Here is an 18001-nt window from a genome sequence, read left to right as displayed (position 1 = left end):
CGGGGATCGGATCGTGTCTCTCCGAGGGCTTCTATTGTGCGGGGATCTCGATATTCCAATAATAGGAATATAGTCGGGGCCTAGAGCGGTTGTTTTGTTAATATTGATTCCGAGCGCAGGAAGTGGCGCCGGCAGAGACACCAGCTTCCCGTTTAATTGATGAATTATAAAAGGCAGCGCAGTCGGATTGAACGTGTTCTGGTGGTTTCCTCATTAAATCCCAGAGGCCTCGTTATAATTGTCTCCGCCGTGGCGCCATTGTAGTCCCTCCGCTGTGAACACTCACCCTCTTTTCCTTGACATGTGGCGGCAGCTCCGGTAAAGTGTTTGCATACGGTCGCTTTGGGAGTCCTTCCTCCCGCGGTGCGCGCTGATGAAAGGAGGACGGGAGCGGCGGCGGCGTGTCCCATCCCGGGAGGAGCATCCCGTGGCGGGCCGGTCTCCACGCGCGGCCGGGCTGAGTGTGGAGGAGGCGGAGCTGGTTCTTCAGCGGCGTCTACATCAGGGGGTGACGAACGACATCCAACACGAAATGGAAAATGGACTGCATTTATATACAGGGCTTTTCTAACCAGTGGCCCGCTCAAAGCGCTTTACAGTACTGCCTATCTTTCACCCATTCATGCACACATACACACACCGACGGCGTCGTTAACCATGGAAGGTGACAGCCAGCTTGTCAGGAGTGGTCAGGGTGAGGTGCCTTGCTCAGGGACACCTCGACACTCACCTACGAGGAGCCAGGGATCAAACCAGCAACCTTTCGGTTACCAGTCATCCCGCTCTACCTCCTGAGCCATATGATATTAGCAACTTTAGGCCACACTTTTGACTGACTTGGGGCTAAAGCCGGCTCAATAACATGATTAGAGGTGATATCCCCCTTAGCGGATCGATGGGTATCACCTGCTTATCTTTGACGTTGGCCGCTGGCTTTGGTAAACATCTGGAGGGTTGGAGCTCGGGAAGCTTTTCTGTGTACATTATCCCTAAGATGTATAAACACAAATGATATGATATCTCTGTTTTGCCACTAAAAAACCTGTTAATAGAAGGAAGTTACATGGTTCCAGGGGATGCATCATGCCTACCTCCAGCCAGGTCTCTGCCGCTCTGACCTGGGTCGCCATGCTGCTGTAGTCCGGCTCGGCTGGCCGAAGACATGGCTTCGTTATGTATATATTGTGGTGGACTCTATGGACATAATTTACCATACTGTGTTATTGAGATGTTTCCCCTTACTTAACTATGCAGGTTGTAAGTGTGTTATGCATTAGGAGTTATGTTACGATCTGAAGTGCATTACGCACAACACATCAATGTACTATCTCGTTCTGTGTTATAGGGACGCTGTCTCTTTAAGACCGACACTATTACTATCTCATTGTGTTATAGGGATGCTGTCTCTTTAAGGTCGACACAAGATATACTATCTCGTTCTGTGTTGTAGGGACGCTGTCTCTTTAAGATCGACACATCAAAGCACTATCTCGTTCTGTTATTATAGGGACGCTGTCTTTTTGAGATCGACACATCAATGTACTATCTCGTTCTGTGCTATAGGAACAATGTCTCTTTAAGACACATCAATGTACCCTCTCGTTCTGTGTTATATGGACGCTGTCTCTTTAAGATCAATACATCAGCCGTTCGACGCAGTGTTTAGTTTTAAACGTTTTTGAACGAATTAATAAACGACACGCCGTTGCGTTCTCGGCTTTTCACTTCTTGTATCACAATTTCCACAATATACAACTTACAGGTGAAAGGAGTAGGTTTTCGGTTCAAACTTGCAGCGTTAAACCCCTGCCAAGAGGAGCCGGTGGTGGGTGGTTGTCACCTGCCGCGTTAACTTTAGTTTACGGTTACTAAGCAACAGGATCAGGAGCAAGTCATGTGACCAAACAATGACGACGCTAGGCCAGAAGTTCCCAACCTTTTTTGTTCCAAGGATTAAGACAGGTTAATAGAAAAACACAATTTGAATGCATCATTTTAAGATGCATACATTTACATACATAAACTCAAGGACATGTTTTTCAACCTGGTTTATTTGTCATCTTCACAACAACTCAAGCAACAGCAATGAAATGCTTGAGTCTCAGGCTCCCTTCAACAATGAACCTATATATATATATATATATAGATTTTTTTTTTTTTTATGAGAGAAACACCAAACTAGAGCATAGACACATGACTTGACAGAGCCCCACACTGCATTTACAGTGGTTGAGTTGCATATTATGAACTAAGTGGCAACAAAGGCTAACTATATGAATTGAATAAACCAATATTTAAAATTTCAGAACAATTCAGAAAATTTTCCCCTTTTCCCCACTACAAATAAGTGTATGGAGTCCATGTGGTGGATGAAATAACATTACACGTATAGCTGAAGTTATATTATTATTAATGAATATAATCACAAAGTTTAAGGCTGGGAATCGCTGTTGTAGAGTAGATGACCAGAGCTGAACACGTGGTACCTCATGTCCACACGTGTGACAAATGAGACAAGACAGTGTTGTCATGATGACTATCATACTTTTTATTATTCAATCACCTTTTTTCTCCAGTTGTGTTAGAAAAACTGCTGCCTTAGTGCATTTATTAGAACAGAAAAACATTGGCATTATGATAGCAACGAGCTTTAGGGAAAAACATGGAAAAATGGCAACAGTATTTTATAAAGTCATTAATCAACGTGAAGTTGCTGAACATTTGCTGCGATACAAAATTACAATAAATAGGGCATGTAGACAAAACTGTAAAAATGGTTTCTCTTTTTTCCTTCTTCTCCGCGAGTCGATATCATACCGTCTCCAGCTCCGAGGTGGCTGAAGTCTTCCTCCGCTGCGATGTCAGCAGGCTTAGCTGTGAGATAAAAGCAGACAGAATGAACCCGTGGTTTTTAATGGTCATCATTAAAATGCATCAACTGAACTGAAAATCTTTTTCGTTTTTTCCACAATGGCGGTTGCACACAGACACATTGTAGACAACCAAGTCGTTAGAGCGCACATTATCCTAACGATATAAGCTGTAAAAAGGTTAGAGTCCCCCTTGTTTTCTTTGGGTGTTCCACAAAAGGTCAGCCCGTACCTGCTGGGTGACAACGGTCGCCCTCTGATCCGCCTGTGTCAGCCGTCTCTGAAGACGGACACTTTTTTCCTGGTACTCTGCCAGCTGTCTCTCGTACTGTGGACACACACACACACACACACGCACACGCACACACACACACACACACACACACACACACACACACAAGCTCTTGAATCAAAACACACTTGATTTTTAAAGGGCAGGAACATTCCTACTCTAAAACCAATCCAGATCTTCTCATGTCTTAATAGATTTAAGACATTCCAGCAGCATTTGTGTGTATACCTAAGCGTGTGTACATATGTCTGTGTGTGTGTACCTATGTTTGTATACCTATGCTTTCCGACCGATATGTTTGTGCGTGTCTGGTGTGTACCTATGTGTGTGTGTACCTGTGTGTGTGTGTGTGTGTGTGTGTGTAGGGATGTGTAAACCTTTGTGTGCGTGCGCGTGGCCATGTGTGTGCCTTTGTACCTATGTGTGTGTGTGTGTGTGTGTGTGTGTGTGTGTGTGTGTGTGTGTGTGTGTGTGTGTGTGTGTGTGTGTGTGTGTGTGTGTGTGTGTGTGTGTGTGTGTGTGTGTGTGTGTGTGTGTGTGTGTGTGTGTGTGTGTGTGTGTGTGTGTGTGTGTGTGTGCACCCAGACGTGTGCCTTTGTACCAATGCGTGCGTGTGTAACTATGTGTGCGTGTGTACGTATGCGTCCGTGTGTAACTATGTGTTCTTGTGCACCTAATGCATGCGCGTGTACACATGTGTGCGCGTCACACTGACCTCGGCGATGGTCTGGTGGTCTGCGTCCAGCTGGAGCTCCAGCTCTTGAGTGCGCTGCTTCTGTCGCCCCAGCTCTGCCCTATAGGAGTCGGGGACATACCAGAGAGCCAACAGCTTATTTCAGATCAGAGCCGCCGGTTAAGTGCGCCCAGCGGTGGCAAGCGACAGATTCCTCTGCTACGGCGCTGCTAAGCTACACAGACCGTTCAATGGCTGCCCGGCGTCAGTAGAAAACACAAAATAAAGGGAATGAAATTCAATCGAAAAATAAAACCTTCAACTTCTGTCCAAAGTCGTACATTTGTTGTTGCTCGACCAAAGCAGCCGTCTAGAATGTGATTCATTATTCAGGGGTGAAAAAACGTCTTTAAACGTTTGATGGGGATCCTTGGATGGTGCAATCGAGCTGCCAAAAACGGGGGTTTTGTAGTGTGCTCTCCACTCTGGGCCAGTCTTTCAAAGAGCCTTGGGGGGGGGCCCGATATTTTTTTCGACAGGATAAGTCTGAGATTCTGGCATCTGATTGGTTAGAAGGGCTCTCCTTTAAAGCGTGTTTCGATTAGTCCTAGCTGTTTGCCAGAGTTAAGGGTTAGGGTTAGGGTTTACCCTTACCCTAACCCATCAGAGGAGAGCCCTTCTAACCAATCAGAGGTAAGGATCCCAGACTTATCCTACAAAAAGAAATATCGCTTGGGGGGGCGGGAGGCGGATGGTCCATGGCGATGAGTGTTTCTCAGCCTCTCCTCTCCCAGGCCGGTCTTACCGCAGGTTGGCGATCTTGGCCTCGTAGGCCTGCGCCAGCTTCTTGGCCTCCTCCCTCCAGCGCTGGGCACTGCGTTGCTGGGCTGTGAGGAGGCGCGTCAGGTCGTCGCTGGAGCTGCGGCTGCTGGCCTCAAGCTGCCGCACGCGTGCGTCCAGGCCCAGCTCCTTCTGGCTGTACTCCTGCTCCATCTGGGACACCTGAGGAGGAGGACGGCGGGCAGGCGGGCAGGCAGGCAGGCAGGCAGGCAGGCAGTGGGAGATACATTGAAAGAGACGGTGAGAAAGACAGACAAGACAGTGAGAGAGACAGACAAGACAGTGAGAGAGACAGACAGACCGTGAGAGAGACAGACAGACAGTGAGACAAACCAGACAGTGGGACAGACAGACAGACGGCGAAACAGACAGACAGACAGACAGGCAGACAGACAGACAGACAGAAACAGAAACATATGAGAACGAGAAAGGGAGAGGAAAACACAGCAGAAGGACAGACAGAGCGACAGACAGAGAGCATGTGCGAGAGATATATAGAGAGAGAGAGAGCGAGAGAGCCAGGGACAGATAAGAGGATGACAGATGAACGAGGCAGTATAAGACATGTCAAGGCAGAGCCAGGGTTAATTAACTTTAAAAAGGTAATGAGCTAAGCTAATTAGTTGGCAAAAAAAAAAAAGAACACAGAATTGTTCTTTGCAAAACATTTTTATACACACGTATTCTTCTGTGTTAATCGAAAAGTACGCTAATTGCGCACTTGGAAGTGACAACGTTTAAGATTTACAGCAACACATCATTACAGCTTCCTATATTTCGACCGGGGGTTCTATGGATAGCACATACAGTACCAGCTGATCTAATCCGACTCCACTCTGTGCTCCGTACCAGCCTGGCGCCTCTTCCACCGCCACCCCCAGCCCAGCCGGCCGACCCCTCTAACACACAACACAAGCTCAGTGTTCTCCATCCTCGTACCCTGCAGGAGCTGCCTCCCCACTGTTCCTCACCGTCCTCCCCTTTCTCCTCCCTCTCCACATCAGCCTTGTTAATAGACCCACACTGGGCGGTGTCCTCCTGTGCTCATCCATCTACCACCCCCGCCCCCCGCCCCGCCCCGCCGCTGTGTACCTGTTGCTTGGCTCTTTTCTGCACCAGCAGGTTGGCCTTGCGCTGCTCGTCCATCTCCCTGCGGAGCTGCAGGTTCTCCTGCTGCAGCTGCAGCCGCTCCTCGCTGACGCCCACGCACTCGTCCCGGGCGCCGGCCAGCGAGCCCTGCAGCCGCCGCACCTCCTCCTGGCTGCGGGCCAGCTCCTCGCCGTACCTGTCGACCAGGACGAAGACAGGTGAGTTCAGGAGCAGGGTGGGAGGCAAAGGAGGTGAGGGAAGACGGCTTTATAAACTTTTGGACTTTATAGAGCCAGGACGAGATGAGAAGACATCCACTTGTTTGCTCATCATCACACACAGAGACCTCACTTTTGCTAGACCCTCTAGCCTCTCTCTCCCTCCCTCCCTCCCCCTCCTAGCCTCCCTTTGACTCCAAACTAAACTTCCAAACACCACTTCAGGATATGCTCTTCTGCGCGAACTTAACACACCACCGGAAGATTCTGTTGTTGATAAAGACAAGAAAATAATTTATAATGGACCTTATACACTTCACTTCATTATTCTGTCTGTTGTAGCGTGTTGCAGTGACTGCAACTGGATGCCTGGACTCTCCTTACAGTTAACCAGCCAGCACTGTTTTAAAATGTTTATATGGCACCCATTGCACTCCTGAAAATACCTGGAAGGAGTAAACGCCCACTCTGCGGTCCTTCTCCAGATTTCCTCCTTACTAATCAAGGGAGTTTTTTCTTGCCCTCTGGGGAGCAAGGGTCAGGGGGGTTTCATAAACATACGGCCTGCTAAAGGGGACATATTATACCACCAGGTGTGAGTGTGATTAGCCTTACAAGCAGTTTCGAAAATCTGCCCAATATGACATCACCAGTGGGCGTGTCCACCTAGATCTGTGCTGGATAGATGAGCAACGTTTACTTCAGTCCACTGGGTAGGCTGGTAGACTGATATATCCAGCACACCTAGTGGTATAATATGTCCCCTTTAAGCCCTTTGAGACTGTACCTGTGATTAAGGGCTATACTAATAAAATAAAATGTAATTGACAGAGCCCTAGAAGGATGCGCGGAAGAATGAATGGAGGGAGAGATGAAGAAAAATACATAAACATGTGTGCACACACACAGCCACACACAGAGAGAAAACAGTAGTTTGCATGCCAGCGTCTCGCTCCACTGCAGGCATTGACCCGTCTCGGGCTCCCCTTGATAGTTCGGTACGGGGGCCTTTTGGAAGTACAGGGAGCGGCACATAATATTCTTTGGATAAAGGAATGAAAGCTCGGGCAGGAAATTTGATATTAACAAAAGCGAAACGGTTTACGCGTGCAATTGTGGCGAGCCAGCTCTGTGTTGGCAGGTAACACGTCTTAATTTGAAAAGAGTCAATCCTATAAACAAAACCACAACCGAGGAAATAACGTCGAAACGGCAAGGGCAGGTTTTTCAGGAACACTGAGAAAGACATTGAGCATAAGAACGTCAGTAACCGGAGAGCAAGGACCTTCACGCTTCTCGGCAATTGAAAGCCCTGAATAGCAACCGGAGGAAGAAAAAAATAAATAAGAAAACCCAGAGGCATAATATATATTCCACTCCAGTCTCCGCACACACGGGCACCCTGTGAGTAAGATGCAACTCACTCCATGTCCAACTTTTTGAGTTTATTCTGAGTGCTCTGCAGAGTGAGAGTCATGTCGTCCCTCATCCTGTCTGCGTCCAGACACCGCTGGTGGAGCGCATCTATCTTCCTGAACTCGGGCTCCGCCCGGCCCTCCTTGTACACCTACAGGGGGGGGAAAGGGAATAAATAAACGCTTGAAATTAAAAGGAAACCAAATCATTATGAATAAAACATCCACAACCGAATCCACCACTCGGCGGCGTTTGTGGAGTCTCAATCGACTGGTCCTCGCCTTCTCCAGCTCTTCCTCCACCGCCTTCCTCTCTCGATGGGCCCGCTCCATCTGCGACTCTTTGTCCGCACACTCCTGCCGGCCGGGGTGGTGGTGGTGGTGGGGGTGGAGGAGACAAAGGAGAGACGGGTGGTTCAACGTCTCATGGTGGAATACGAGGCACAGAGGAAGCAGAGGACCACAGTGTTTTCCGACGCATGGATTTATTTGTGGCAGCCATCCACGGTATCATCATTGACTGCCACATATTGATTTCCGCTCCTTTGTTTTACTATTTAAGATGGGTAAAATCTTATTTCATTGTGGAGCTGCGCGCATCACATTGATTCGCTCGGCCCCACCTTGCCCCCGCCTCCGCTATCCCTCTCTCGTGAACACGTTGGCAAGGGAGCCGACTGCGAGCGACCCCCCCCCCCCCCCCCCCACACACTCCTCCTCCTCCTCCTCCTCCCCCCCCTGTGCACTTTCAATCAAAACATGATCATGCGAGGGAGGAAGGATTGTTGTTGGCTTCTCCCCGCGGAGATGACGGCCGGCCAAGTTCCTCAGCAGAATCAATCCCGTGTGAACTCGGCAGCACGATTCTGTCCAAAACCGAAGCATTCACGTGAACTCTGATAAGTCGGCCCGTCTACGTTGTTAACACAGCGCTGTCAATCTCAGAGAGCGCCGTCTTTTGATGTGTTAAAAGCAAACATGTACGGAGCTGGTTTCTTATGAAACATTGGAACATCAGGTGTGCGTGTTAAACACCTTCATCAGGGGAAGGACTGGGACCATAAAGCAGGTCTGTGAGGCAGTCAGAAACTTAACTCATCGCACAGCGCTCATAAATGTTGTGAGCGCTGTGCAATAGGATTTCAATACTCGCTTAACAATTCTGCCAACAAGCCTGCATTAATACCACAGAGAGTAACACTTTCTTTGAAACTATTTTTTTATCACTGGGCAGTGCTGTGGTCGTATACAGCGTGGCGGGAAGTGTTTTGGAACGGGGGGGGGGGGGGGGGGGGTCTTCTATAGTTGCAGCAAATAGTTGTTTTTTTTGATATTCGTTATATTTGATACGGCTTTGTTCGATACACAAATGTGGCGGTTGTTAGCCGGCTGCACAGAGCTGCTCATCAATATCTACGGCTCATTTGTCACAAAGTACTTGCCGTGGAGTACTCATATGGAGTGTTATTAAATATAATGATTAATTTAAAGGGGTGATATCACGCCACCAGGTGTGAGTGTGAATAGCTATTACAAGTCGTTGCAACAAATCGACCTTTCCGTGTGCTCTACTGACATCACCAGTGGGCGTGTCCACATAGATGTATGGTGGATAGATCAGCACCATTTGCTAAAGTCCACTGGGTAGACTGGTAGACTGATCCATCCAGTGTACATCTAGTTGGACACGCTCACGCTTAGTATTCAAACGGCTTAAAACGGCTAATCACACTCAAACCTGGTGGTATGATATCACCCCTTTAAGAAGCATGGGTGTTCCTTCTCACATGCACCCCGCCCCCACCCAGACCCCCCCCCCCCCCCCTCCTCGGTCAGCTACGCCCCAAAAACAAAGATGGGAAACGCTATGCGCGGCACGTTCAAGCGTGGACAGGGATGTACGGGTGACGACGCAGCATGTGGGCCGGGACCTCACCAGCTGCAGGGCGGACAGTTCCTCGGCCATGCGCTGGATCTGAACGTTGCACTGCTTGCGCACGTTCTCCACCTGACAAACAGACGGAGGGATAAACAACTGCAACAACACACGGAAAACAATTGACTCGGTGGCAGCTGCGGGGCCAGAGAACTGAAACGTTGTTGTTTACCGTCGGTAGTCAGACAGCTGTTCTTATGTTTAAGCAATGAGTACCGTCGACCAAATGCGGAAACAATAACCTACTTGTGTTACCTGTGTGTACACAGGTGGGGTTTTTTATAACGAAAGAGGGACTATTATAGAAGAATGCAAATGAAGGCAATGATCACATGTGGTGGTAGTGATTTGATAAGCTAGCTGTCGTTTCAGGCTGGTTTTCCTCTTGCAATTTATGCGACACACTAAATAAATAAAGAACAGAAAAAGTTCAGCAAGCCCGTGGGGCACACAATGCGGTGGTCTTAAAGTCTGTAAGACTGCACCCCTCCGCATGTCTGGTGGCAAACCCTCGCCTCTCTTCTGCGACCACCCACCAACCAACTTTAACTGTGGAGTGGAGTGGATTGTCGCCCGAACACGATAAGTAAAACCGACAATTTATAGAAACCTTTAACACTTTGTCTCAGCCTGCAGCGATCCGGGGTTGAGAAAACAGTGTGTGAATTGGGGCCTGGAGGCATTAATGTGCTGCTGTTTCTTTTTTTAAAATAGGAAGAAGAAACACAAGATAAGTAGCGGTGCACTTATTATAATAATACAGCGGCATAGCGCGAGTGTTAAACAAAAACCCCCAAATAAAAGGACGCTAAGCCGACTCCGAGGCAGAGGCAATTGTTCGTTGCCTCTGAGCGGCGGGGACCTGCGTGGACCCAGCGACCCCGATAGGGACCCCGATCTACACCCTGCCCACCTCCTTCCTGGTGCGCACGGCTGCATCCTGAATCAGCTGCTTAATGACCTCCTTTGTTTTCTCCAGCTCCTCCACCTTCTGCTTCTCCCTCAAGTGGGCCTAGGACACGAACACAAAGAGACATACACAGTAAGAGAGAGAGAGAGAGACAAACACAGTAAGAGAGAGAGAGAGAGAGAGACACACACAGTAAGACGGGGAGAGAGACACACACACACAGACACAGTAAGAGAGAGAGAGAGACACACAGACACAGTAAGAGAGATAGAGAGACACACACACACACAGACACGGTAAGAGAGAGAGAGACACACAGACACAGTAAGAGAGATAGAGAGACACACACACAGACACGGTAAGAGAGAGAGAGACACACAGACACAGTAAGAGAGATAGAGAGACACACACACACAGACACAGTAAGAGAGAGAGAGAGACACACAGACACAGTAAGAGAGATAGAGAGACACACACACACACACACAGACACAGTAAGAGAGAGAGACAAACGTGCACGCACACACACACACACACACACACACACACACACACAAACACACACACACACACACAGTGGAGCCAAACGGCCGACGAAACAAAGATGATTTCAGAAACCGGGAGAATTTGCAGAAACAATAAGGTGAAGGAGGGGGATAAAGAGAGTAAAGAGGGGCCCCCCGTCATCACCTGCTCCTTCTGCAGCGAGGCCTCCTCTGCGAGCTGAACGCTTTCGCGCACTTTGGCCAAAACGTCGTAGCGCTCCTCCTCCAGGGAGGCGCAGCGCCCCTGGAGCTCCCCCACCTGCCTCTCCCACACCGCCTGCTCCCTGCGCACCGCCTCCGCCTCCTGGGACGCGGCCTTCAGCCTGGAGCCCGGGGGGAGAGGGGGGAGGAGGGGGAGGGAAAGTACACAGAGAGACGTGGCAGAGTGCACAGGGGGATAGTTGTCAGGGGAAATGGGTCAAAAGCGGCTGTGTGTGTGTGTGTGTGTGTGTGTGTGTGTGTGTGTGTGTGTGTGTGTGTGTGTGTGTGTGTGTGTGTGTGTGTCTCTCCGTGTGCGTGTGTCTCTCCGTGTGCGTGTGTGTGTCTCTCCGTGTGCGTCTCTCCGTGTGCGTGCGTGTGTGTCTCTCCGTGTGTGTGTGTGTGTGTGTGTGTGTGTGTGTGTGTGTGTGTGTGTGTGTGTGTGTGTGTGTGTGTGTGTGTGTGTGTGTGTGTGTGTGTGTGTGTGTGTGTGTGTGTGTGTGTGTGTGTGTGTGTGTGTGCGCGCGCGTCTCTCACCTGGCCTCCAGCTGACTCAGGGCTGACTGGAGCTGCAGGAGTCTCTTCTCCGCAGCGTCCTCTCGACCCTGAGCGTCACGCGTCTCTTCCTCCTACGCACACGATTAAACGCACACAATTAAATGCACACAATTAAACGCTCTCACTCAATTTGACTTTACATTCAGGGCGTTTAACAGGTGCGTACAGTAACTTACAATAATTTGTCAGAAGGAGGAACAACAATATATCTCTGTCGGTACAGTAAGGACGTTGAGAGAAGTGCCAAGCACTAACAATCACTAGGTTAACCCATTCCCCGTACACAACAAGGACAGCTAGGATAAGATGCTACACAATATAGGTACTATCTTGGTGTACAAAGACGTACAACGTCTTTGCACACCTCTCCGAGGTGTGCAAAGGTCAATACTTTTCTCTGCAGACGATCTTGGACGTTCTGCAGCAGTTTAGTCATCTCATCCACACGGCCTGTGGCTGTCCTCAGCTCAACTTTGGTCTGCCTGCGCGGGGAGGGGGGGGGGGACACAAAGGAAACATGGAGCAGATGAGAGCGGGGGGGATTGTGAGTGGAGGGATTGTCAGTCGAACAAACTCCTGAATAGGCGGGGATGGGGTGGCCAGTTCGGGTCCACGGCATAATCAGTAGGCGGTGAAGCGAGCAGGCCATTCCGTCTCTGGTTGTAATCAATCCAGAGTCAAAAGATGGATCTGGCAGTGTTTGGGGGGGGGTCAGATTACCTCAGCTGCCCGCGTTGCTCCTCCATCTCCGTGCTCTGCTCCGTCAGCGTCCGCACAAACTGCTGGTTCGTCTGAGAATGGCAAGAGAGGCACAGCGATCGAGGGCGAGCCATTACTTCACACACACAGATACACCGGGTGTGCGTGAACAAACACACTGAAACGCTCCCTTCCTCAACTGTGTTTTTGTCTTGTGCCACCATGCGGGAACTTTCAGGCCCCTGCCCCAGTGGCAGCCGGTGTGAAGAGTCAAAAGGGACAGAGCTGCCTCATTAACAATGCATCACACGTATATAGTATTACTCCCCTCGAGTCTGTCCACGCTCCTAAAGACGGGAACAGGTGTCCGTACAAGTGTGCGGCGGGAGTGTGTGTCTGACGCAACAGCTTAATCTCCAAATTAAGCTAATCCAACTGCTAACCTTTCCCGCAGTCACGCTGAATTCAAATAGACAGTGTGTGAGAGAAATAATATCTGGATAAAGGCTTCCCTAACAACCCGTAATAAAACTTGCTGGCAGACACACACGGTGGCTCACGTACAATTTCCAAATGAGTTATTAGAATCGCCGGTTTTCCTCTTCTTATCTTCTTTTTCTCCGAACAACAGATCATTAAGGGGTCTCCCGCTAGATTGGTGGGCGATGGTTTAACGAGCTTTTAATAGACCATCACTCACCGATTCCAGCTTTTGATTGGCCACTTGGATGTTATGGGTGTGCTGTTGGAATTGGACAAGCTGGTCCTGGAAGAGAGAGGAGGAAGCATCCGATGAATTACCATTAGCATTCGGTCATTTAGCAGACGCTACCTAAGCCCGTCGCCCGACAACGATGATTCTAATGGTGATGTCATTAGGAGCAGGTAGGGGCTGGGATCTCGCGCAAGGATGACTGACGATCAACTGTGGACATGGGTTTTGCATTGGAAAAAAACGTGAACGACACATCATCACATAAAGTGTACACATTTCTTACATTTTCATCAGGTTCAAGCACATAACCTAAGTCCCCACACTGTCTTTAGCGTCGGCATTCCAATTTAGCCGCGAGGGATAAAACGTGGGAGAAGAAATCGTGACGCGGAGTTTTAAAGGAATTCAGTTCCACTTCTTGTAGACGTTTGATCCTTTATACATTCGCTTTCGTAAACACGTTAGAAGGCTGATGTGTAGCAGTGACCGTATGTGGCTCCCACACTATCCTTAAACACTAAACAGAGACCAAGTAGAGAGTATCTATTGCTGACGTGAATTGAGTTTGTTATTCCTTGCATGAAGTGGCTTAATGGGGGCTTTGACTGAACGACCACCACCACAGAGTGCAGCGGTGGTGGTGGTACGGACGGTCGTGTGGCTGCGGGCCTGTACCTTGAGCTGCTGCCGCTGGGCTCCGTGGACCTGTCCCTCAGACACGCTCCTCTGATAGAGCTGTTGGAGTCGGTCCAGCTCCTGGACGGCCGTCTGCCACAGCTCCATGGCCTGCTCGCGCTCCTATACACACACACACACACACACACACACACACACACACACACACACACACACACACACACACACACACACACACACACACACACACACACACACACACACACACACACACACACACACAGATATAGAGAAGGAGAGAAAAGGGAAGAGGACGAAAGTGAAAGTAAAGAGAAAGGATGGAGAAAGAGAGGAAAATAGACAGAGTCAGACACAGAGATGGGGCGAAAAATGGAGAAAGAGAAAGAAAAAGGGGGGCCAGACCTGCCCGGAGAGCTGCATTTGTTCCTGGAGGTTCTTGATGACTCCCTCCTCCTCCAGGGAGCCACTGTTCTCAAGGCCTGGAGCCACTGGCAGGGCTTGAAGCTGGCCTTCCACCGATTCCCGCAGTTCAGCATGCAGCCTGGGAGATATGCAGGGAAGACCCATGTGCTCCAGTTCCCGAAATAACACACAGCAGCGAGTTCTTCTTCAACTGGAGACTCGAGTACGGACTGCTACAGTCTCATCACTCTCATGCTATCAGGCAAAGCTCAAATCTGAGTGAAAAGGCAGTTTCCCTGTTTTCCACTTCAAATTTGTTTGGAACAACTATGCTGTCTGTACGAGGTTAATGGGCCAACAGTGGACCCAAACTCAGCCGGACCTAGAAGAGCTAACATACTGTCCCGTAATCAGCGTCCTTAGACTCAGTGTCTGTAAAGGTCTGAAATCTACACCGTGGAGACGGGCTGCTGTAGAAACATCCAAGTAGGAAAATGTATGTTGTACGACCTTGTGGAGCATCTTATCCAAGCTATCTTTGTTGCATACAGGGAATGGGTTAACCTAGTGATGGTTAGTGCTTGGCACTTGGTTCTATGAACATCCTTACTGTACCGACAAGAGATTTATTGTTTTTTTCTCCTTCTGACAAATGTACTCATTGTAAGTCGCTTTGGATGAAAGGGTCTGCTATACGCCCTTCGTTTAAATGTATATATGTATATGTAATGTAACATCGCTTTCATTTTCTTGCAAATGAGTTTCTCATTGGTAGAATATCTCCGTAACTAAACAGAGAACTAGCTGTTATGTTTCCTGGTCCAGGCTTTGTGACGCCTCCTCGAGAAGCTCTGCTGTTACACACGACTGCTGCAGCCGAGAGAGGCTAAGATGCATTAATTCAATATGCAGAAATATTTGACTCACTGTATTCACGATCTATTAAAAATCATAGGGGACACCACTTGTATCTGGTGTGACGCTTGAGTAGGCCAGTGCTATGTGGTGTTATGGCGAGGTGTTAATTAACAATAAATCTGCGCTCTTCATCGGAGGAAGGACCTGATTTGTGTAACAAGATGGAGCACATCACAGTTAACCTATAAGGGAAGAGTCAAGCCTTAAGGGAGCTGATTGAATATTAAGGAAACGTAAATGTAAATGTTTAACATTCTATCTGATTTTGTAAAAGATCTGTAGGATGAAAAAATATAAGCGAGGGATATTTCTCTTGAAATATCAATGTATATTGAATCACACAAAGTCAATAGCCACCCCGGCATCAGATTTTCACTCGTTAAGTGAAGAATGTACTTCTGGGGTGAATACATTGAAATGTAATGGGCTTGACTTGAATAGTCGGTTGTACATAACGTCTTATGCACAGAAAACCTTCGTACCGTTCGTTCTCCTTGATGACCCTCTCCAACTTGACCTTTACGTCGGCCATCTGTGCCTGTTGAATACACTTATGATTTAAAGGCGTTTGAAATGTGGCATTCAGAAATCCTCAATGTAAATAATAGAATGAGATGAAAAGATGGAAACTCCAGACCTAGTGTGTGTGTGTGTAGGTGTGGGTGTCACTTGTCAAGAGTTTGTTCGTGCATCAAATAGCGACTTATCGATGAGGCCTTCATTAATAGTAGCGAGATAAGACTCACTTGTTCAGAGTTCACCTAGACTCTGAATAGCCTCCCCCCTTAACCCCCTGCCCCCCTCTTACACACTTATTGTATGTTGTACGTCGTGGCACTTAATGTACGCACTTATTGTATGTTGTACAACGTTGCACTTAGAAACAGTACTTTGTGCAGCGTCTTTTCCTAGCTATCTTTGTTGTATACGGGAATGTGTTAACCTAGTGATTGTAAGTGCTTGGCACTTGGTTCTATGAACATCCTTACTATACCGACGGTGACATATGGTTGTTTCTCTTTCTTCTGATCAATGTACTTATTGTAAGTCGCTTTGGATAAAAGCATCTGCTAAATGCCCTGAATGTTAAATGAAATGGAGGCAAGTGGTGTAAAAATTCATACTCCAGAGTATCTGCAGGTTTCAGCTAGTCAAATGTAAGACTTTTTAAGACCTTTTTAACACCACCTTGAATGAAATTTAAGACCTAAAACACGCGATGGTGGGGGTTGGCAACAGACGGGAGGCAACTTCGGAAACGGACATCTTCCAGCCAACTGTCCTTGAATTTGCACCTACCCATTGTCGCAGACTAGCTAGCAAGCACGCAGATAATCGTTTATATATGCAGCTAGCAAGAAAGAAGCCTGAAATGTCCCACGAGAAAAATAAATAATAAATAGTCCTTCCACGACAAATTTAAGTCCTTGAGTCACAGTATTTAAGACCACCATATGACATTTCTAACGAATTTAAGACTTTTTAAGACTTTTAAGGATGCGCGGACACCCTGTACTCCAAATTACCTGGTGTCTGTGCAACTGCTGAGTCATATCTTCCATGTGTCTGTCGTATTCCTCTATCAGAGGAGCCATGATGCTGTAACACAAAGTAGAGCACAGACATGAGTTCTTTAATACCTTCTAATGACATGATTATAGGAAGTGCAAAGGTCTACAAAGAGAGCACCAGTAATTACTATAATATACAAAACAATACAGTTAAATGTGGGAAATAAATTACCCGACAGACTGATGTAGTGTGCAGTGTGAACTTCACACTTGTATCGTATGTATTTAATAATATGCAATATGAAAATATAGTTGTGCTATACCTTTTATCCGACATCCAAAGGCCAGGGGATTCGGCAGGTCTTGGGTCCTCCACATGACAGCTAGCCTATCCAATGTGCATCACAAGGTCTTAACTTTGCATGGTTTTGTATTTATATCAGCAGTAGCCCTGAGGTGCCTGCTGACCTCAATTATTCAATTGAACACAGAGAGAGCAATCTTTTGCTCTGGAAATGGAAATGGTTGGAACATACACTCATTTACATTAATACTTGGAACTAGGAGCCTGGCTCTGCAAAGACTTTTAAACTCAGATAAGATAACCAAGATGTCACTACCTGAGCTGCCATGGTGCTGTGACTGCGGCTGCCATCCTGGTACTTGCTGAGAGCCGAGTTCAACCTCTGCACTGAAACACACACACACACACACACACACACACACACACACACACACACACACGCACACACACACACGCACACACAGATAAATAAAGACTTCTACACATACGAAACAATAACGATGATCAGGAAACGGTCTGCTCTTAATACCTGCAGCTCTCTTACTTACCTTGATCTCGTAGAAATTCAACTTCGGCTTGCATGCTGTGATGAGAGTGTGAAGGGAACTGTGTCACAGTGGCTTAGTTAGCGTCAATCAGAATCACTTAAACGGCTACCAAACAAGATGTAGGCATGAGTCAGGCACGGGTTTGGCTTTAGGCAACAACACATGATACAGGTGACGGTATGTGGCTGTGTGTGTACATCGGTGTGTGTGAATGTGTGCATGAATGGGTGACAATATGGCAATATGGTAAAGAGCTTTGAGTGGCCAATGGTTAGAAAAACACTGTATAAATGCAGTGCATTTGTCATTGACAGGTCGTTTACATGTAGAACCTTCATTGGAAGTCTCTCGATGCTTTAACAACGTGAAGTTTAAACTTAAAGAAGCTTACAGGGTTTAGTAACGGGACGTTACCAGGCGGGGCCGGAGGACGCCGGGAAACCTTCCCAAACAGAGCCTCGTTCCGGGCAAATCACAAGGCTCGATACGTTCAAGTCAGGGGAAATCTCAGAGAAATATATTCAATAAACATGACTTGAAAATAAAACTGATTTACGCCTCAAATATTGATGTGCGTCGCAGCGTCTCTCCGCCAAATGTTTCCAAGCAAACAAAACACCGCCAATCACCGTCAAGGAAACAAACCTCGACCAATCACCGTCAAGCTGTGTGGTAATGAACTCGTTCCCTCCGCGGTTCTCAA

General features: G+C 47.9%; 2 protein-coding genes across 5 annotated transcripts in view; both read right to left on the bottom strand.

Annotated features, from left to right (window-relative positions):
• dnah6 (dynein, axonemal, heavy chain 6) overlaps positions 1-984 on the bottom strand; it is an 82436-nt gene extending 81452 nt beyond the window's left edge. Inside the window, exons 1-2 of the mRNA XM_056587316.1 lie at positions 907-984; positions 287-496 (exon numbers count right to left, since the gene is read on the bottom strand). Of these exons, the coding sequence (XP_056443291.1) occupies positions 287-496; positions 907-984 (288 nt within the window). The remainder of the gene's footprint in view (positions 1-286; positions 497-906) is intronic.
• A 1440-nt stretch (positions 985-2424) lies between these two features.
• sclt1 (sodium channel and clathrin linker 1) lies at positions 2425-17915 on the bottom strand. 4 transcript variants are annotated; one of them, XM_056586958.1, is made up of 22 exons: positions 17690-17915; positions 17299-17403; positions 17067-17137; positions 16770-16834; positions 16462-16534; positions 15418-15473; positions 14018-14156; positions 13634-13756; positions 12944-13009; positions 12265-12335; positions 11936-12026; positions 11524-11615; positions 10934-11111; positions 10247-10345; positions 9334-9405; positions 7680-7754; positions 7407-7549; positions 5768-5960; positions 4641-4837; positions 3878-3956; positions 3103-3198; positions 2425-2874 (listed from the first exon to the last, which is right to left on the bottom strand). In XM_056586958.1, the coding sequence occupies exons 2-22, from the start codon at positions 17330-17332 to the stop codon at positions 2812-2814; spliced, it is 2076 nt and encodes a 691-aa protein (XP_056442933.1). In that variant the 5' UTR covers positions 17333-17403; positions 17690-17915; the 3' UTR covers positions 2425-2811. The 4 variants fall into 4 exon arrangements, with proteins under 4 accessions (XP_056442933.1, XP_056442932.1, XP_056442934.1 ...); XM_056586957.1 differs by having other exon boundaries at positions 17299-17356; XM_056586959.1 differs by having other exon boundaries at positions 17299-17333.
• Between the last annotated feature and the right edge of the window lie 86 nt (positions 17916-18001).

Source organism: Gadus chalcogrammus, chromosome 3, assembly GCF_026213295.1.
Source record: "Gadus chalcogrammus isolate NIFS_2021 chromosome 3, NIFS_Gcha_1.0, whole genome shotgun sequence".
Classification (NCBI taxonomy): domain Eukaryota; kingdom Metazoa; phylum Chordata; class Actinopteri; order Gadiformes; family Gadidae; genus Gadus; species Gadus chalcogrammus.
This window is presented reverse-complemented; position numbering and strand designations above follow the sequence as displayed.